At 40.8% G+C, this 20,809-nt stretch overlaps 1 protein-coding gene and 2 long non-coding RNA genes across 4 annotated transcripts in view; 1 reads left to right on the top strand and 2 right to left on the bottom strand.

Annotated features, from left to right (window-relative positions):
• The first annotated feature begins 3,744 nt into the window (after positions 1–3,744).
• Positions 3,745–20,809, top strand: part of zmp:0000000896 (caspase recruitment domain-containing protein 10) — a 19,144-nt gene continuing 2,079 nt past the window's right edge. Inside the window, exons 1-24 of one of the 2 annotated variants that reach the window (XM_076882986.1) lie at positions 3,745–3,909; positions 7,060–7,305; positions 8,430–8,563; positions 9,676–9,866; positions 10,598–10,736; positions 12,300–12,470; positions 12,583–12,702; positions 12,798–12,923; positions 13,042–13,221; positions 13,321–13,425; positions 13,817–13,853; positions 14,017–14,054; positions 14,142–14,230; positions 14,314–14,360; positions 14,486–14,606; positions 15,415–15,592; positions 15,743–15,866; positions 15,992–16,232; positions 16,446–16,515; positions 16,629–16,731; positions 16,848–17,006; positions 17,102–17,214; positions 17,698–17,813; positions 19,452–20,809. The exon at positions 19,452–20,809 is cut by the window's right edge and continues 2,079 nt beyond it. In XM_076882986.1, coding sequence (XP_076739101.1) covers positions 3,903–3,909; positions 7,060–7,305; positions 8,430–8,563; positions 9,676–9,866; positions 10,598–10,736; positions 12,300–12,470; positions 12,583–12,702; positions 12,798–12,923; positions 13,042–13,221; positions 13,321–13,425; positions 13,817–13,853; positions 14,017–14,054; positions 14,142–14,230; positions 14,314–14,360; positions 14,486–14,606; positions 15,415–15,592; positions 15,743–15,866; positions 15,992–16,232; positions 16,446–16,515; positions 16,629–16,731; positions 16,848–17,006; positions 17,102–17,214; positions 17,698–17,813; positions 19,452–19,659 — 3,063 coding nt within the window. In that variant the 5' untranslated portion in view covers positions 3,745–3,902 and the 3' untranslated portion in view covers positions 19,660–20,809. Of the gene's footprint in view, positions 3,910–7,015; positions 7,306–8,429; positions 8,564–9,675; positions 9,867–10,597; positions 10,737–12,299; positions 12,471–12,582; positions 12,703–12,797; positions 12,924–13,041; positions 13,222–13,320; positions 13,426–13,816; positions 13,854–14,016; positions 14,055–14,141; positions 14,231–14,313; positions 14,361–14,485; positions 14,607–15,414; positions 15,593–15,742; positions 15,867–15,991; positions 16,233–16,445; positions 16,516–16,628; positions 16,732–16,847; positions 17,007–17,101; positions 17,215–17,697; positions 17,814–19,451 lie in introns of both variants that reach the window. The other variant, XM_076882987.1, reaches the window with a different exon arrangement.
• On the bottom strand, positions 7,000–9,808 carry LOC143418335 (uncharacterized). The gene is made up of 4 exons (XR_013098291.1): positions 9,676–9,808; positions 8,396–8,563; positions 7,459–7,582; positions 7,000–7,302 (listed from the first exon to the last, which is right to left on the bottom strand). It is a non-coding gene; the product is annotated as an uncharacterized LOC143418335 (long non-coding RNA).
• On the bottom strand, positions 12,782–13,342 carry LOC143418336 (uncharacterized). The gene is made up of 3 exons (XR_013098292.1): positions 13,259–13,342; positions 13,005–13,158; positions 12,782–12,902 (listed from the first exon to the last, which is right to left on the bottom strand). It is a non-coding gene; the product is annotated as an uncharacterized LOC143418336 (long non-coding RNA).

The following is a 20,809-nucleotide window of genomic DNA, read 5'->3' as shown; positions in this document are numbered from 1 at the left end:
CAACTACAAACCAAAGACATTTTCCTCTTCTTTCATTCCAGCAGCTGCAAAACAGCCTGACCAAGACCAATAATGCATGATTTGTATAAAGAAGGAGACACCAAATTGATTATGCACTGTGTTGTGACTACAATACTGGCAAAAGAGCCAACCGCCATTTATATTTTGCCAGGAAAAATATATGGAAATACATATGCCCCTACCAACCACAACCTGGGACTACCTCAAGTAAACTAGTATACTATTTTCCAGGGAACACTGTTGGAACACTTTTTTTTTTTTTTGTCTATCCTGTTACCTATTTAATATTACCTTATTGTTAGGGCTGTTTTTGTTGTGCATCTGCACTTTATTGTTGTCAATGTCTACGCATGGGACAGTGTGAAACGTAATTTCAATTCCTTTGTGTCAGAGATTTACAGTTAACAAACAGTCAGGTGAATAAACAACAATGAGACACTTGTGTAGGTTAACGTGCTGCACGGGTGAAAAGCTCAGAGCAAATCACACCGAACTGAAGTATTCGTTTATTTTTCGTTTATAGCAAGTACATTTGAAGAAATTGACAAATAAAGTTTTCTATTCTATTCTATTCTATTCTATTCTATATGCAAACATAGAGTTTGTACAATTCTAACGAGCTTGAAAGTGAATATTTGATCTATTTGGCACCTCTGTTCTTTAAGTAGTCTTCAGGAATAGCTCTCCAGGTTTCTTGAAGGACATCAAAGCTCTTCTTTAGATGCTGGCTGCCTTTTGTTTTGTTGCTTTAATAATGTTGAGGTCCGGCCTCTGGGGAGGCCAATCCACTACTGATGTCAGTGTTTATTGTGTGTTTTTCTATCCCGGTAGTGTGTTTGGTATCACTGTCATGCTGACAAACGAATGAGACACGTTCTAAATTGTATTGCATACTGGATAAAAGTCTGACGGTACTTTTCTGTGTCCAACATTTTTGACGAGAATTGAAATATTTCAATTTCTATTATCTTTAGCACTTTTCATAAATTCAACTAAAGAAATGGGAACAAATTATTTTTAACAGGCTGCTAATTACAAAGTGTCTAAAAGTTATATTTTTGATAAGTTGACACAACACTGGTACAAACCTCGATGTGCCACGTCAGGTACAAGGACTGGACTAAAAAAATGAGTGAAAAGCAGCAAATGTCTAAAGAAAACTGTCACAGACTTTCAGGAAACCCAGAGAACTATTGCTCAAGACGCCTTTAATAAAGTATAACAAAGTCTGGCTCCTTGGAAGCTAAATATAAATGATGTGTGGCACAAGACCTTTGAGCAGCACTGTGTATAATAATATTTTACAAAAGCAGGTCAGTTTAAGGCAATTAAAAATACCACCATAACAAGAAGGTTATCAGATGTCATCCCACACATTGTTTTTCTAGGCATGATGTTTGCTTTGCTAAGAATTTCTTCCTTCACTCTGATGTTCTGGTGATTATCGATGTTGATTCCATGCTAAACAGGAAATTGCATATAACTGTGGGATATTTACAAGATCTCATTAAGCTATGCTGGAGTTCCCACATTAGAGGAAAAGCAAGTGTATTTCTTGGTCGTGGGAATCTAATCAGGCTTTTTTTTTACAAATCTATCTTCCTCTTTACCAGTAGGGAATAGTTGCTACACATCATTTAATATTAACCTAATATTAATTTCTCACTTATAAACTTTATCTTAAAGTATCCCTTATCAGCAGCCTGATCAGTCAGGGGATCTTCTGTCACAATCTTCTGCCTCCAAAGGAAGCATAAATCACATGTCATCAGATTTAAATCTGTCTCCGTTACTCATGCCCCCGCGGCTCGCTTTCTCTGCCTCTGTTTTCTAAAAAAGCCAGAAAAGATGCATTCTTTGTGGACACAAAGGGGTGATTCTGTGCAGCCGCCAGCCTTGAGTCATCGGTGGGGTCAGCTGCCGGGTGAAGAGCCAGGCCTGTTGTGTTCTGAGCAGGAGCGGAGAAGAACAACACAGATGAACCCAACAGAAATCAGCATTTTTGAGATGTTTTCATTCTGTTCTGGGTTCTTATTGCTTTAGCTGAAGTTGTTGGATCAGTACCGCATTCTTGTGGTCACGATAGTGCATTTTGCTTTTCAGATGTTGAAGCATGCACTTTTTTTTTATTCATAAAAGAAAAAGTCAAAGAGAAGAAAAATTAAATATGTGTAGTGAACGTAGGAACTCTACGCAGACTATTTCTGTCTGACTGAACTTCCACAATATCACACATTCCGGCATGAACAAACTGTGGGGTCCGGTGCCGTCATCAATGGCTCCTCTGTGCCGCTGTCACCTCAGAAACAACAGGAATGCTCATTCACTGCAGCCCTCCCTCACGCCGCAGGCCAAGGCCTGAACCGAGAGTTAGGGATTGGGCTGTCTGAAGAAGAAAGCTGATGACAGACAGGAAGGCGAAGTGAAAGAGAAAAGGGAAGAATAGAGAAGATAAAAGAGTGGGCAAGAGGGAGCACAAAAGAGGGGGTCAGGAAGGCAGACAGGCAGAGGCAAGATATGACTTTTTGACCTATAAGTACAGACGGGTGAAACTGAAAGTCAAAGAAAAATGATACACCAGAAGATAGAAAATAGAGGGAGGAAGCTGATTTCCCCACCTAGCTTCCTGTAATGTATGGGTGTATGAATACATATTTTGGTATCTCATTTACAATCCCCTGTCTGCATTAACCCACGCTGTCTCTCAGCAGGACCACAGAGACCCCAAGCCCAGAACTGGGGACGGAAAATAACCTTCTTCTGCCGGCCCCCTGCATTTCCTCTCTGAATTATACTGTAACTGAAGGACTCATTTCACATGACAATCCCTGAGTGAGCCCACTTTAAGTGTTAGCTGCCCTGAAAAAGAAAAGAGTCTATGGGTGGCTTTATAACCATATGTTTTGTTTATGTCATACATGTTAAAGATGTACTTAAATTTAGTTTAAAGGGAAAAATGAACACAGATGTCATAAAGTCTTTTACTGCTCCTCTACTTCCTTATATATGACTGGTAATTGCCACCTATCTACACACTGATTTTCCACACCTCCACACCTTCCACAGGCTTGTTACCTCTTTTCTTCCTGTATGGATGAGTCAGGGTTCCCACTTATTTGAAACCCTGATTCATTAGACTATATTTACTAAGAGATTTGGAAGATACCGAGGACAAGTCCAAACAAAAGTTTGAAAAAAGTCTGAGAATGAAACTGTGCGTCACTGTATTTTGGGCAAAATGCTCTCTCAGGTGTCCCTTGTCTTGGTGACTAACCTGCTGAGCTCCAGGGCAGGGCTTCCTGCAATAACAACTGTCTCCCCTGTAGTTTTAAAAGGTAGCAGGGTTTTTTTCCTTTTACTCTTGTAGCACCTGGCGGTTAATGACTAGTGTTTTCTTTATGACAATTGTGTGGCAACTAACAATTTGATGCAGCAGTGAGAACCTAAGGTAGACTGTCTAATTTTTCCATCTGACAGCCGTGGAACGTGTGAAATGCGGAGTTTATACGTGACAGCTGTGTGTGTGTGTGTGTGTGTGTGTGTGTGTGTGTGTGTGTGTGTGTGTGTGTGTGTGTGTGTGTGTGTGTGTGTGGACAAGCATTGGTTGAAAGCGCCATCTAGTGCCTCCGGCCTCTGCTACACTGACATCATAAGTCCCGATAAGGAAATCCGCCGTGATTTGGAGAGGAGTGGGACTTTTCCCTCCTTCCTCTTGCCTGACAATTGGATGTTGTGGTTGAGGGTGGAGGAACTGGAGCAGAGTGCGCAAAGGTGTGCGAGCGTGTATCGTGCGCTCCTCGGCTGTGTTTGTGGACCTGACTGGGATGTAAAGACTGGATCGCAGTGCGGTTTACTGGGACTCAGATTCACAGGAGAAAATTATGAGTGGTAAGTCAACATTTAAGATTAAAGTAACAGATTTTTAGTCGCTGTTTAGCGTAATTTTTAGCTTGATTAGCTTGAACGGTGTTACTAGTAACAGGTTACCAGACTTTTCTAGCAATCATTAACCGAATAAACAGGTGTTACCGGGCAGCAGGAGTGTGCTCCTGTTACTGGGTTATTATCAGTGGTACGCTTTTACGTCTGATTTCTGTAAACAAGCATAACAACTGCTGAAGTAGTAACAGCTGCAGTGACAGTCTCTGCAAGTTTATTATTCTCATTATTTATTTATTTTTGATTTTTTTTTTTAAGGCCAGTTTCTTGCAACAAAATAATTTCAGACCATGGTGATTTATGAACACTTCTAGTATATTTTTACTCATTTCAAATACAAACTAAGGATTTCCCCAAAGTCCGACAGAGTCACTCCTTATTGCTTTATGTTTTAATCGGAAAACTGAAAATGGTTACAGCAGTTTAAAAAATATGCAAACATAAATGGAAATACACTATAAGGCAAAAACGGAGTCTGTATAATTATAACATACTTGAAAGTCAATATTTGTTATGACCACCTTTAATCTTTTAGTCAGATTTCTTGACATTTCTTTAAGTTCTTCAAGAATAATTCTCCAGACTAATCCAGACTCAACAGTGTGTTTTTCTATCCATTTACACTTTTACTGTATTGGCAGTCTGTTTGGCATCATTTATTGTTGCCAAAAAATGAAATTGTTTCTAATCAAATGCTTCCAGATAGTACTCCACTATTCTGCATTCATAATTCTATCAATTCAGGGAGGATCACCACTGACTGACAGAGTCTCCACCGTGTTTTACTGATAGATTTATAAACTCACTTTTGTACCTCTTTCCTGATCTTCTCCAAACTTACAGACGATTAGCCAAAAATTTCTAACTTGGATACATCACTTCATAAGACCTGCTTTCATTGCAGTTCTTCTGTAATTTGGCTACCTCGGCCTTTATTCCCCTTCATTAAGAATGACTTTGTTACAGTAAGCCTTCTACTGAGATCATTTTTGGTTAGGCTTCAGCGGTCTGTTACAGTCCATGGAGCAACGGAAGGGCCAGTTGCATCTTTCAGGTCCTGTGTCGGGACTTTTAACAACAGGACTTCCAGGTACTGTTTATCTGCTTTAAATGGTTTTGTAGGCCCGCCAGTTTTTCTTTTTTTATCTACTTCTGAAGTTTTTTATGGACACACTGCACACCACACACAGCACATACTGCCGAGATATCCCAAGTTTCCTAATGGCTCTTTAGCTCTTTAGAGTACTACTACTTGGCTGTCAGACTGTGTTGTCTTTTTGTCTTAGACATTTTCCATAGATTCAAAAAACAAATGGGAACAAATGATGTGGGACATGCTTCTAGTAAAAAGTGCCTTAAGATACAACTTTAAATTGGCTCTTTGCCGAATTTTCTTTTATCTGTAGACACAACAAACACTGTTTCATCCCTCGAGTTAGCCTGAATGCTTCGAAGGTCAGTGCTAAGCAGCTTAACAAACAAAAAAAATATTCCCCTGAAAATTGTCAGGTACAAACACTGGACTGAAAACAAGTGGGAAAAGCAGCCAAAGAAAGAAAGAAAAACTTTGAAAAAGCTTCAGAAAGCTTCAAGAAATATTGATCAAGACTGCTTTTTATATTTACAGGAAAGTCTGACTCCTTGCAAAATATAAAAAATCAGGGTTGACTCAAGACTTTTGCACTTTACAGAAGGTGTGGGGGTGTATCGCATTTCCAAAACAAACAATAAGTGAAATTTACTGAAAGATATGGAGATGAACCCTGTGATAAACAGGTTTCAAGCATAATCTTCTCATTGAACCAAACGATACTTAATTTTATCTTATTGGTGTTACTGTGTGCCGCTGTTTTTATTTACTCTGAATATAAAACAGGTCTTTGGTTAGCAGTGCAGATGAACTACTTCCTACAGCTAATGACTATCCAGTATTTGTTTTCCTTGAGTGTAAGGAGTTGCTTCGTAATCCCATGAAAACAGATCAGCCAAGCCTGCCTCAACCTGCCTGTTACCTCAGACTGCTTTGATCACCTGCACAGAGTGGCAGGAACTCCCATTATCACTCAGGCATCAATATGGGAAAAATAATCTCTTTTTTGTAATGGATCAGTTTGTTTGCCTTCCTGGAAATATAAACCCCACTATATTTGCCCCCCAACAAAAATGACATATGTCTGCGATCCATGCAGCTTTTGGGGGCCTTACGGTATATTTTCGTACTTTATAGTTCACTGATAACTGAATCACCGCCCTTTATGTTGTCTCTTCTTTAATATGGAGGAATTCTGTGTGACAGTTTCTATTCACTTTCTCCCCTTGTCTCGTGAAGTGAATCAGGCTGAGAAAGCTTTTGTCTGTGGTCCCCTGGAGTGTTTGTTGATGTGCAATATGAGTCACACCTATCTTTGCATTCCTGTCCTCTGAGCCCATGATTCGGAGTCCTCCCTGCTACTTCAACAGCAGACCCTTTGCTCTACAACAATTTAACTACTTCTGATTTGTTATATTGAAGTTCCTGTTCACTTACTTCATCAAATCAGTTTCTCTTTGTCTCTTTAGTCTTTTTTTGGAGACTCAGTTCCACAACAGACCTGTCAGGCTGTTTTGTAGTGAGTAGACTCCTCTAAGTAAAGGAGCCCCATTTCATTTCCTCGCTATGCAGCAGATTAATCCAGTAATCCTACCAGGATTTATAGCCTTTCAGTGTTAGGCACAGCGAATTATGGCATGAAATTATATTAAACTTGCTCTCAAAAGGTTTTTGTTATTATTATTTGTTAAAAAACAGATAGTTACTGTTTAGAAAGCGCATAAATGACACAATGTTTGACCTACTTTGATGTTTAAAGGAATTCAGATAAGAGGGGTCAGACAAAAACAAATTCACAAAGGAATTCTGCTTGGGAAAATATTTAGTCTGGGAGTGGACATAGGGCATGTCTGGAAATCTGGCTCGTAAAGTTGAAGTGGGACATGAGCAAGGCCCGAGGCAACAAGCATATTTTCGGTAAATGGAAAAAAACATGAACTAAGGGACATTGTTTTATCTTTCCAGACCAGGCTCTTTGCTGAACTGATACGTTTTTTGGTCGTGCGCAGGTGTCACCGTCTGGATGGAGGAGGAGGACGACATCGCTCAGGAGGAATCACAAGCTTCTCCCTCGTGGTCAGAGGAGCGCTGCGAGGAGCTGTGGGACCGCGTGGAGGGAGTACGACACAAGCTCACGCGGATCCTCAACCCGGCAAAACTCACGCCGTACCTGCGCCAGTGCAAGGTCATCGACGAGCAGGATGAAGATGAGGTGCTCAACTCCACGCAGTACCCCCTGCGCATCAGCAAAGCTGGTGAGAGGAAGAAGAGCTCGGCTGAAAAGTCAAATCAGTGATCAGCACCTACAGATTTATAGAGACATGAGGAAAAGATGGTGCTTCAGAACGATACGAACATGCCATACCACAGGGGTTCAGAAGTGCTGTAGCTTTCAACAGTGCACTCACCCACCAAAACCATCAGCGTACATCCTCCGCAGTCAGTGCGACGCCCAATAACAAGATATGGGTCACATCCCACACTTCCTAGTTTTCTTTCTTAATCCGCTTGTACAGACTTGTACTGCCACAGCTGAAAGTGCAGTAATCCAAGCTTTAGTCACAACCAGCAATGGTCTACTACAGTTCATGGGAGTGTAACATAACACTGGGCCTTTCTCCGTTGCTCAGAGAATTTGGCCTGCTCATTTGGCCCGTTAAATGATTGTAACTGAAATATAAATAAACACATTTAAAGTCTCAGTGCGAGCGACGCCTTGAGGAAATGATTCATAAATTGTCATTTTCAGGTTTTCTTTAGAGTCAAAGTGACATCTGTGCTTCAGCATCGTTTCAATGGTGTCAGAGCACTGAAATTTAAGCAAACACGTGATTACTCATTTGACGCTGAGCTGCAGTCTTAAAAGACTACAAGAAGTGGGTTCTTTGGTGAAACTTCAAGAGGATAAACATTAGATGTGAATGTTTGTCTAACAGTTCATCAGTCAGAAACAGGAAAACAGAATAAATGCTCCAGTGAGAGAAAAGAGCAGGAACTTCATTGCTAAGTCGAGGCAGGCAGAGAGAAGGATGAGGATAAAGATGAAAGGTATGTTGTAAATGAAGAGACACTGAAGGCAAACACCTGGTCCAACCCCCGGAGAATTTTGTTGTTTCAGTCTTTTATCATTGTCGTGTTTGAAATACCAACAGCATGTAACTACAGAGGTAATGACACATACATCAAAGAGGTAGCATTCTTGTGCTGAGACTCTTTAATCTGTTAGTTAAACGTGCTGCTTTACCCTAAGCTGACCTTTTGTCATTGCACCTATCTTTCAGCATTGTCACTGTATAATGTCATGCAACGGAAAGTAAATTATTCCACACTTGCAGTGTTACTCACCTTATGTTTTCTGTTCCCTATTTGTCACAAAAAGGCCGTTTGCTGGACATCCTGCGCGGTCAGGGCCAGCGAGGTCTTCAGGCCTTCATGGAGTCACTGGAGTTTTACCATCCAGAGCAGTACACACAGTTGACCGGGCAACAGCCAACACACCGATGCTCCCTCATACTAGGCAAGCAGAGATTTTTTTGTGGATAGAAAGAAGAATGGCATAGTAGGGGGACTTAACCATCAATTAACCTTAAATTAAAACTTTAAAGTTAAAGTAACTCAGGCTTAAGAAAAATCCCCCAAAGCATTTACGTGACATGGAAAATGTTCCATGTATGGGGATATTCTAGATTTCATGATGAACTTATACACTCAAATTACTGTGGGTGTGTTTTTCTTAATGCATTTTAGCTTAATTCACTATAAATTTTAAAAACAACTGAGTGTTTGTGAAGACTACTAAAGTATTTTGATGATTACATTTAAGGATTTAAGGTTTATACTTAGGCAGTACAATGGTTAGTCTGTCACGTCACAGTCATTCAGTCCCAAGTGTTAACCCACTTATGTTCTACCCGTGATGCATGGGTACTCTGAGTTTCTCCCACAGTCCAAAAACATGCACATTGGGCTGAATGATGATTCTAAACTGTGACTTTGAACTTTAATGGTTGTCTATCTCTCTCTGTTAGCCCTGTGACAGACAGATGTACCTGACATCTAACCCCTATGGCAGCCAGGAACCTATCCCAGCTGTCATAGGGGTTCTCACAGTGGTGCTATGACAGGATAATAACATCGATGGTTGAATACACTCATTTTCACATAATTCAGCTCTGGACTGCAAAAACTAGCCTAGCCCAAAGTGATGAGTTCGATGAGTTCTTCTTTACTGACAACCAAATTAAAGCCAAGACATTTAAACTTAAAAGGGACCGTATGTGAATCTTAACCGCAAACACATCTAATTTACTTTCATTGCTGACGAACAGAAATGGTTAACAAATAACTGGAACATAAGCGCTTTCTTTGAAAGTGAGCATATGATTATTTTACAAAGCTATTATGTTGCCCAAGAGCAGAGAAAAGAGTGAACACATTTGCACATTTGGCATTAATGTTCTCTTGCGTGCCATTTACTGACAGCCACAACACATAAACATGTATTTGTCCTTTCTCCCCACACATTAAAGCCAGTTTCTCTGGCTCACAATTCAGTTTACAATTTCCATTGATTCACAATACCCTCCTTCCATGATAATGACCTCCACGTGTGATTCTCTTTCTACGCAGATGAGGAAGGTCCAGAGGGTTTGACTCAGTTTCTGCTGCTGGAGGTGCGTAAACTGAGGGAGCAGCTTCGAAACAGCCGCATGTGCGAACGGCGCCTGTCTCAGCGCTGCCGGATGGCGGAGGAGGAGCGAAGCCGCGCTGAGCGTAAAGCTCAGGAGTTACGCCATGACAAACTACAGCTGGAAAGGTTTGGGCTTTTCTAGTTTCCAGTTTCTTCCTTTAAAGCTTTTCTGTCAAAGAATCAAATATGTCATAGAAACCTGTAAATTCACATGGGGTGAATTTACAAGGTGACATTAATAATCCACAAAGGCTGTCAGAGCTACAGGGGTCAGGGCACCATTGTTCCCGCCTACTTTCCCTCTACTTTATATCCCAGTGGGAAGAAACCTGATGTGCTGCTACAGCGTTGGCTCCAGAATGTGTTTCTCTGTCATTAAACAACTTTTGAACAATAAAAAAACACTTTTAAGAACATTTCATGTTACTTTCTTCAAACTGTTTTACTCTCATTCTGCAGAAATCATTTTAAACACTGAGAAAAACAAAAAAAATAAACATGTTGGTTGTGGTGGCATCTTCCTCTGAAACACCATCAGAGGAAGCTCATAGATGTAGAGGAGTCTTCCTCCACTACATCTATGAGCTTCCTCTGTGGACTTCCTCTTGTCCTCCAGCCTGGCACCTCCAGCCTGTGACTTTGTCTTTGCACCACTTAATCTGGTCTGTCCACCTGATGTTCATTTCTAATCTTGTCCATCCTGCTCACTCCAAATTCAAATCTCAACATCTTCACCTCTGCCAATTCCAGAGTTATCTAAAATTGTTGAGCCACGAAAATTCATCTTTACATTTGTAGAAAAACAAGTTGGTAACAAAAAGTGAAAATGTTTGATCTGGATGGTTTTTGATCTCAAGGCTGCGTCAAGACTGGGAGTTAGCCAGTCGAGAGCTGGGAAAGCTGAAAGACCGACACCTGGAGCAGGCTGTGAAGTACTCCAGAGCCTTGGAGGATCAAGGCAAAGCCTCAACCAGAGAGAGAGAACTGCTGAGTCAGGTCAGTTGGTTTGGGTGAAAGAAAAATATATTTTTATATTAATGTTAGTTCTCTTGCATTTTGCATCTGTTTGATTTCACTTTTAAGCTGCTGTTTTAGGTGCTCCATGTCAGCCAGAAAGAGCTTTGTTTGCTTTGATACGACTTCGATACCTCTTGCTGCCATGCATATAACAGAAACAAGCGCTGTTCTCGGAAGTTATGTGGTGTCTGAAGGCATAAAAAAAGGAACAAATAAAAGCACCTGAGGCAACGAAACTTCTTTGGATGGCACGCAGCAAAAGAGATAAATGAAGCGGCTCGAGCCAGCAGGGGCAGATGTTATCAGCCACCCCAGGATTTGTTACAACATGTTGACAGAACCACTGAGGAATGAGCCAGCTGGCTGTAAAAATAAGGCGATATTAATAGCTGCAAGTCAGTGTATGATCTACAGTCTATCTATGATCTTTAAAATCCTATATTTTTATTAGAATAGTTTGAAATCATCATTATTTAGCCCTGGGTTTTTTCTTATTATTTTAAGTCCAAAATGGCAAAACCAAGAGAGGTCCACCCACCCTATAGCCCTTCCTGTAATCTTCTGAAGAGCCATAGTGGACCAGTTGACACCTTATCACGAGTCCCAGCCTCTGAATTCAGATTACTGAAAGATTTTCACAGAAACGTAAACTCTGAAAGAAGCAACTTGTGGAATTCTCTTTGGTTTTTGCATTTAAATGTTCCACCTTAAAGCTTTAAGCTCATTTCCAGCTGTTTACTGAAAGTCATTCTTATCTCAAAGTGGGATCTTTTTGCCAGCGGCTGCTGTCTACTGTCTAAAATGAGCCATTTAAGGTTTCTCTCCTTTGAAGGCCACACACCATTTAAGCCACTTTACTTCTGTTTGCTGTCCCTCGTAAACACAGAGTTTGTTTAGCGGTGGGTGGGGCTTCAGTGCTCCCAGCCTGATCTGTGTGACCATATTAGGTATGCCCGCTTTGACCGACATCATGCTGACCTAAAAGCAGCAACGACTATTTTAAGAACCAAGTGGTTAAAACATTTCAGTGACATCATTCCCTTTTTAATTTTTTTAATTCTCAGTTAGGTCACATCGTTATCTATTTCCCTTCCTGTTTTCCATCCTTCGTGGCTAGATGCCCCACATTATCGTTCTTGATACCCGTTTTTAAATAGCCAATCACCCTGCCTCATATACACACCTCCACCTTTGCACTGCCAATATCATCTTGCATTATATTCATTTTGTCTTCTTTGTGACTTTCCTTGGGTCTCACCTTTTGAACTGGTTGTGGATTACGAGTGTAACAAGTCCCCTTAATGGATAATATTTGTAGACTTAGAGATACTGCTATCAGTGGGACCTTTGTGTTATTGTTCACATATTTGCCTGAAAAACAAAAGATCCCTGGTTCAATATCAGGGGAAAAAACATTTGTCGTGGTAACCCACTGTCAATAAAGGAGCAGCTGATATTAGCTCCTGATATTAAAATATAAAAGAGTCCCACACTAGCAGGTTATTGATATGCTTATTATTTGCTTGTTCTCCATACATGCAGGTAGAGGAGCTTAAGTCCAGGCTGGCAGCAGCAGAGAAAAAAACAAGTGGTGCCCCTGATGCCTCTAAAGCTGTAACTGGTTCTACACCTGCTCTACCAGAAAACCTGCCTAAGAAAACTGAGACTACAGGAAGTCAGATGAAGAACTCGATCCCACCCACTGGAGTCGTTGTATGTTTTTGATTGCATATTGTGTATCATCTGAAATCATGTTTTTTAAGCTGTTATCATTCTTTGTTGTATTTTTTTTTATCTGTGTTCATTTTGTTTTGGTTCACCTCAGGCTCTGATGGATATCCTGAAGCAGGACCGCAGGGAGGCTGCCGAGCAGAGACAGGAGTTCTGCGATATCATCACCAAACTACAGAGCGAGCTCCAAAACACTGAAGAGCAAAGGGACAAGGTGAGAGGTTGTCTGCCATCATATTATATAATACATTATAACATTATAATGACCTTTTCCTTCATGATACTTTCTTTTCTGGACTGTACTTGCAGTTGGAGTCTCAGTGCGAACAGCTACAGCTGAAGGTGAGGACTCTCCAGCTGGACTGGGAGACAGAGCAGAAGAGGAGTGTGTCCTATTTCAACCAAATCATGGAGCTGGAAAAGGAGAGAGACCAGGTTAGTGAGAGCACACTGTCTAACCACAAAGAGTTCATCAGTCACTTTAGCTGCTCTGGCTTATTCTCGCACATCACCAACCTATTCACTTTCTGCACTTCTGTCCTCTCATCTCAAGGCCCTGCGCAGTCGAGACAGCCTGCAGCTTGAGTACACCGACTGTCTGCTGGATAAGAACCGTCTGCGTAAACGCATTGCTGAGCTGCAGGCCAACCTGGAGCAGCAGCAGAGAGAGCTGGACAAAGAGAGGGAGAGGAGCCAGGAGAAAATGGAGCCAAACAGCTCCTGCCTGCACTGTGTGAGTTCAAACACTAAGTCATGAGGGCAGCGCTCACCTTCCCCTGCCTTCTACAGAAACTTTTTAATGCAAATGTTGTCCTCCATCTCTGCCCCCCAGTCCCACCTGTCTCTGTGTAGTGAGGAACAGTGCTTTGGCCCCTGCTGTTCCCCCGGCCTGGATCTGAGCCCGCAGCCGAGAAGAACCAATCTGTTACTAAGAAAGGTCAGTGCTGCGGTTAATACCAGTAGTTTAGTTATTATGATGAGAATGACAATAACAACAGAATCACAACTGCCCTGTTTGATTAAATTAAGATCAGAAGGAATCGAAACAGGCCTTACTGACCTAACTGCTGTGTAATCACCACTTCATTTTATATCATAGGAATTCCCACAGGATAAAAACTTGTTTTTTCATGCTGTTTGTGTGCTATGCAGAGAATGTATCTTTCTGACTGAAACATTTCACTGCAGCTAGACAAGGCAAGGGGTCCTATTATGAGCAGGAAATGTTGCAATGCATTCTTGTGCAACTCTTTGCATGTTCGTGCCTGTACCTTACATCTCATTATCTGCGAGCTCATACTCTGTTGAGCATCTTTTCTGTGTCACAGGTGCCCTCTAGTGGCCCAGCCAATGAAAACTCAGAGGGTAAGTCAACCACACTGGCAGCTGGATGATGCTTATCTAGTGTTTCTTTGTGCAATCCTTTTGCTTTTGTACTTTTCATTTACACAAAGTAGGAAGGTCGGTGGGGGATTTCATCACAAGTGTTTTAGGTTAAAGTAAACGGTGTTTTTCTGCTGATTCACAGATTCTGGTTCAAACTCAGAGGAGAACCTCTTGCTGTCAGTGAGTATCAAAGCCCTGCTTATAATAAAAATAATAAAAATAAGATTTTAAAGATCTGCATCTTTATGTTTACCTCCTCACCCTCAGACAGAAACCAATGAAAAGGAAATAAACCGCCTTTCCACATTCCCCTTTCCTCCTTGCATGAACTCCATCAACCGTCGAGTCAACACAGAGTGAGTTCATATATTTTTCACCCTGCAATTTTCCCCGTTATTCTCACGTTGATTACCATTTTCCTCGTTTTGCTTCCACAAAGGTTTGACTTGGACTCATGGGGCAGTGATGAGAATGACAACATTCCAGGTACATTTGACTCTTTGCATTTACAACCATTTTTTTTTTTAATCAATGTGTTGGTGATTAATCATGTTCAATCTAATAATAACAAAAATGTAAGTGTACATTAAAAGGCTCTCTGGTGTTTTCAGGTGAGCAGAGTGAGCCTTCTTTGTCAGATTCGTGGAGCTCCTTGCAGTCTCATTTTTTCCCCCCTGACCTGGTCAACCTGCCCATAGTCTCTGCACAGCAGCCCAGTCCCAAAGTGCCCAGGTACAAACTTACAGCTTTGATGCCTGTCACTGAAACCAGTAAAAGCTCTGTTAAACTGTCATTTTTCCTCCTTAATTACAAGTAATATTAATTTCTGCAGGGCAATCTCTTAATCTTCGTAGGTGAGAATGATGGTCCTAAAAGGTCCTAACATTAACATTAGTATAGAAGAGCATTAACATTTCTTTTGTCAGAGGTACGTTGTGGGTATTAGGCCACAGACCATTACACAACTCAAAAATAACTTTATTTATTGTAAACAAACAGGCGAGAACAAACCAACAGAGCTAAGAAAAAAAAAGGAAGAGCAGATGTCAATCTACAGCTTCAAAGGAAAAAATCTTTCCAGCACATGAAGTAAAATTTTCAAATTTAAACAATTAAAGAAAAAAACTTCATGGTTTAAATGTTTAGATGTCTTTAAAATGTATCTGGTTTGTCCTTCATTTTATTTTCTCCTGGTGGATTATTATTATTATTATTGTTATTATTATCATTGTTATTATTATTATTATTATTATTATTGTTATTATTGTTGTTGTTGTTGTTATTATTATTATTATATATTATTATTATTATTATTATCTTTTTGGTATTAAAAAATGGAGTTCATTACATAATTACTGTATGATAAAAATTTAAACAGTTTTGAATGTGATTAATATTATATAAGTGCAATTTTCTGTCATAGTGTACAACATAATGTAAAGAGCACAAAAGTGGCACCAAAGCAAAGTGAATGCCGTCACAGACTAGTGTTATGTAATTTCATCCTTACTGCTTCTGACGGTCTTCTGCCATCTCTCAGGAACCTACACTGCTCACCATCTCCAAGTCCCCCAACCTCTCCAAAGCACAGGAGACCAAGTCTTGCCGATGACATCACCATCATTGGAGGAAGCCAAACGGGGATATTTGTCAGCCATGTGAGAGCAGGTTCCCCAGCTGAACAATGTGGACTGAAGGAGGGCAGCGAGCTGCTGGAGGTTGGCGTCTGCATATGCGATTAAATCATATATGAGCACTTTTAATGTGTGCATGTGGAAATACGTGTACCACAAGGACAAGTGTGTGCCTTTGCTTCTATGAAAATGAGGCTGCAGAATGACATGCAGTTTTTGTCCTGTTGTTTTTAGCTGGAGCAAGTCCTGTTTGGTGGGGGAAGTGTGCTGCTGAGTCAGTGCACTGCTGAGGTGGCCCACTTTTCTCTGCAGTGGTGGACCGAGCCGTCAACACTTAAATTCCAGAGCAACCCAGAGGGTGAGTCTGTTACTTCAGAGGTTTGAAAAATTCATATGAGGCCGGTCAGTCTGCTCTTGAAATCTCCCCTCGTGGTGCAGAAAGGTGACGCTAAGGTGCCCCCTCTCATGCTTTCTCATCCTCAGGGTACTCAAACCTGTCCTCGCAGGTTTCATCGCCAACTTTTTTGGGTCCCGACTCTTTCTATGTGCGTGTTAATCTCAGCATGGAGCCTCATGGTGACCCGCCATCTTTGGGTGTTTCTTGTGATGACATTATACATGTCACAGATACAAGGTACAATGGAAAATACCAATGGCGCTGCTCCCTGGTGGACCCGAGCACAGCCAAGCATTTGCAGACAGGATCCATGCCCAACTACAACCGGTATGTCAGTCAGACTTTGACGTGACTTTGCTTTATTATTATTTTAAAGGCACAATTCAGTCCTGAAAGTTCCACAAGGCCAGTGTTATTTAGTTCAAGTACATATAAGAGAAGGTAGATATATTTACAAAACTGGCGAATAAATTTAGATTGATAACAAAATAGCTGTGTGACTAGTGTAAATAACTAAGAATATATCGACTTCTCTTTCAGGGCTCAACAGTTGTTACTCATAAGGTTACGAAAAATGTCAGTGGAGCAAAAGGACTCTAAGAAGAAGATGGTAAGTTGATGCATATTTAAATTACATGATCAGCATGCACAACGGCTGTGGTGCCTCATATTACAGTTTTTGCCCGTTTCCTCATTGGAAGATGTATATTTTTCTTTGCGTAGTTCTTAAAGAAAACATCAGGCCGTGTACGATTGGTCAAAGCGGTGGATCCAAACTGCCGTGGGATTGGTTCCACACAACAGGTCCTTTACACGCTCAGCAAACGTAAGTTGAAGCCCTGTCGCTCCCTCAATGAAATAGCATGTTTGTGTCATAAATGAATTGTTTGTGTATGTGCACACTTTGTGTTGATGTATTTGTACTTGTTTTTGCCATGTCAGGCCATGAGGACCACTTAATCCCTTACAGTTTAGTACAGTCAGTGCAGGTTCAGACCAAGCGGCCAGTCATCTTCTCACCGTCTCTGCTGTCCCGTGGTCTGATAGAGAAGCTCCTGCAACCAGCACAGTCTGGATTAAAGTTTAACACCTGCCAGCCAGGTATCTGTGCAACACACAGACCTATCCACTCACAGTGACCCAACAGTGCACAAAGTTTGGTGCTGATTTGTTGATCATACATTAAATATTTTCAGAGCCCATTCCAGCTTCAGAGAGACAAGACAAGAGAATATTCTTGTTGGATTCTTGCAGTCCAGAGAAGGCCCTTGGCATAAGGCTGCAGTCAATACAGGATGTCATCAGCCAGGTAAGGTCAGCGGTGTTTTCTGGGGGTGTGGTTTTCAAAAAGAAGCTTTTGCTTTGCCTGACGAAAATGCAAAAATGTCACCACATTTTGCTTTACAACCATCCTACTAAATGTCTTCCTCAAGGACAATGAAGAATGCTGTTTTTAGGACGATTAAGTAACCAATAAAAGTCAATTACCGACAATCGCGGGGAGAAATTTCCACAGGACTCTGAAATCCTTTAAAAAACTAGGCTCAGTTAGCATGTTAAATGTTAAAGTTCATGAGAGCATGATTTAAAAAAGACTAAACAAGGATGGCTTGTTGTATGACAGCATACATACGGAGATGTTTGGTCATAATGGAAGGCACCACGTTTGTAGAAAACCAAACACAGCGAGTTTTGCAATGGCCCAGGCAAAGTCCTGACCCAACCTGATGGAAATGGTGTGTTGGGACCTTAAACGAGCTGTAGATAAACAGATGCCATCTCTTTGTCTCAGGATAAACACTGCCTGCTCGAGCTGGGCTTGTCCAGTGTTGAAGGCTTATTGAGACTTGGGATTTACCCCATCGTCATCCATATTCGCCCCAAGAACAAAAAACACAAGAAGCTGAGGTAAGTGCACACACAGGCAGTTTTCAGTTCAGTGCTACAGTAAGTTCTGGTCTCACCATAGCAGCACTACTGTACTTTATCCAAGCTTTGTATGTATTTAATGGCAATCCACTTTGTGGAGTAAGGAGCGTTTAACTTCTCTAGAGTGATTATTTCTTACCTTGAAATTAGAGCTGGGCGATAGAACGATAACGATATGTATCGCGATATAACTTTTACTCGATAGAGAAATTAAGCTATCGCGATAGACCTCGCCGCTCTTGTCCTCTTAAAAAAAAAAAAAAAAAAAAAAAAAGGTCAGCCGATCCAAATTCAGTAGCGCAGAGCTGAACCAATCACAGCCGCAGCGTCACGTCGCGTGACTTGTTACGTATAGCACAAGTGCCAAGCCGCACGTGTGTTTGTTTGGGAAGCAGCCAGCAGGTAATGGAGCCAGCGCATAATGGAGGAAATGAGTGTGCCGACTAGAAAAATCAACCGAGCGTGACCGAAGAGAAAACAGACGATGGTTCCAATGCCGGAGAGATTGTCGAACGGAAGAGCCAAAGAAGTTCCGTAGTGTGAAGGTATTTCGGCTATTTCAAGTCTGACAAAAAACAGAGTAGCGTGCACTGTAAATTGTGCCGAAAGCAAGTCTGGAAATACAATAAACTGGTGCATGCGTCACACTGTGCGCCGCGTTATTGTTTCGGTGAAATGAATTTCTACAATACTGTTACTGTTAATTCTACTCTCTGCAGTGTTTAAATGCTTACATATACACACAGTTACTGTCCCTCCACACATACGACTCGGTTCTGCTTCTATGCCCCAGCTTTGTTTACTTTTTCCCACCGAGGCTTCTAGACTTCTGATTGGCCAACATTTCTGCACGGTTAGGAATCTAGCGCCACCTGCTGCTTTGGCATGTTCATAGCAGCGTTTTCCTTCATTTCTGCCTTTATGTGTGGACGGGATTATTTTTTTAAACGAAAACGGAAAATCTCAGTTTTCAAAAATACCCGTGTACGTGTGGACGTAGCCTCAGTCTCTGACTGGAAGCGCTAATTCGTCATTCGGCTTTTGTCAGACTAAAGTAACTGTTACAACTGTTTGAAAAGCTAAGCTATACAACAAGGAGAGATTGAGAATTTCCTTTTAGTTCTCAGTTTATTTGATATTGACAAAAGTTAGTCAGTTTTGTCTGTTCTTCTGTAAAACAAACTAAGATTTATTTTTACAATTAATATTTTGTTTCTAAGTGGAATTGACAATTTAGTCTGTTTCGTTTGTTCTATTTTGAAACTTAAACGCTTTAGCGGCTGCCTTTTGTGTAGTTTGCAATATTTGCCTTTATTTATCTGAAAAAGTCTCATGTTCCTTAAGTACATCTACCCTGTTGAACTTATTATGGGAAATAAATATTTAAAAACAAGCTGCTGATTATTTCACATTTTACTTGTGAGCAACGGCACATTTAAATCTTACAAATATAGTTATTTGGCTTATATCGTGATAGATATCGTTATCGCCTGAAATGAAAAAAAACATATCGTGATATGAAAAAATCTCATATCGCCCAGCTCTACTTGAAATACATATATTTGGAAAAGTCATGTCTTAGATACTCGGTGATTATTTATCCATCACTTGAAACAGAAAGTTTTTTCCACGTTGTGGGGAGGACAGTGTGATGGAGGAGCTGTGCCACGCCGAGGAGCTGCAGCTGGAGACACTGCCCATGCTTCACTACACCCTGGAGCCCAACACCTGGAGCTGCACTGATGAGCTGCTGGCTGCTTTACGTACCAACATCCACAGCCAGCAGAGGGCGATGGTCTGGGTTGAACTGGATAGGCTGCAGTAGAAGAGAGAGAGAGAATGTGTGTGGTACCATGTATGACTAGTGCATGTGCCAGTATCTACTAAGAATTTCAAAGGAGCCCACACTAGGCTTGTGTACATACATTTTAACATAATTTTGAAATTCTCATAATTATAGGTCTCTATAATAGCCAAGCTGGACTGGCTAGAATAAATAAAAAAAACTGCAACTTATTTGAGCCGCACAAGGAAGGTACATGTAAGTACAAATGTACTTACCTCATTAAAACTGCAATCTTCCCTTCAACTTACCACACCTAAGGTTTTATTATTATACTTCTGTACTTCAAAACTATATTCAATAACACAAGGAGCCTACTTTTTGGTATTTAGGCCACAGGTCATTTAATTATGTTTTAAGTGAAAAGCTGAAGCTGTGAGAATATTAAGTGTGACAGATGTTGTAGGTTAAGGGAACTGAAGCTTTTTTTCATACAATATTATCTGTGCATTATAGATCTAGGCCAGTGTTTGTTTGGACAGTTACATTTTATGTCAGCCTGTTTTCTTCAGCTTTTTTCATTTGAAGTGAAATAATGAACGCTCCATTAAGGTGTCGAGTTTAGACGGAGTGGATTCATTATTGTATTTCAATCTGAATGTACTGCAAACTGAACTGAATGCAAAGCAAAGAGCCTGAAACAATAGGTTTAGCTGCTCAAATGTCTTCTTTTTTTTTTTTTTTTTTTTGTGTCCCGTTTGGATCTTTAGCTGTCAGAATTGTTGTCTTGAGGCCAAGAAAGATGCCAAGCGGATTTATTTTACCAAGTGGATCATCATGGCCTTGCCATATTGGTCCATTTGATTGACCTTTATTATAATTATGAATTTATTTTATTTTCAGTTGCTACAAACGGGACAGACATGACTGGGGGATAGGACAGGGAGAAAGAATGAAAGAAAGAGAGGGAGAGAAAGAAAACCAAAGGGGAGAAGAGACGGTGAGAAGGGGGGGGAAAGAAAAAAAAAAAAAGAAAGAAAAACAAACAAAACACCTGGATCACCTGTATGGAGAAAAAAAAACAGAAGAGAAAGCAAACAACAAAGAGCAACATAATAAAAAAACCAGCACCATCACAATAAACTAGCTAGCAGTAGATACTAAATAATAAACGATATTGTGCAGCACGCAA

This window comes from Maylandia zebra, linkage group LG4 (genome assembly GCF_041146795.1).
Source record: "Maylandia zebra isolate NMK-2024a linkage group LG4, Mzebra_GT3a, whole genome shotgun sequence".
NCBI lineage: Eukaryota > Metazoa > Chordata > Actinopteri > Cichliformes > Cichlidae > Maylandia > Maylandia zebra.
The sequence above is the reverse complement of the archived record's forward strand: the minus strand, read 5'-3'. Positions and strand labels throughout refer to the sequence as shown.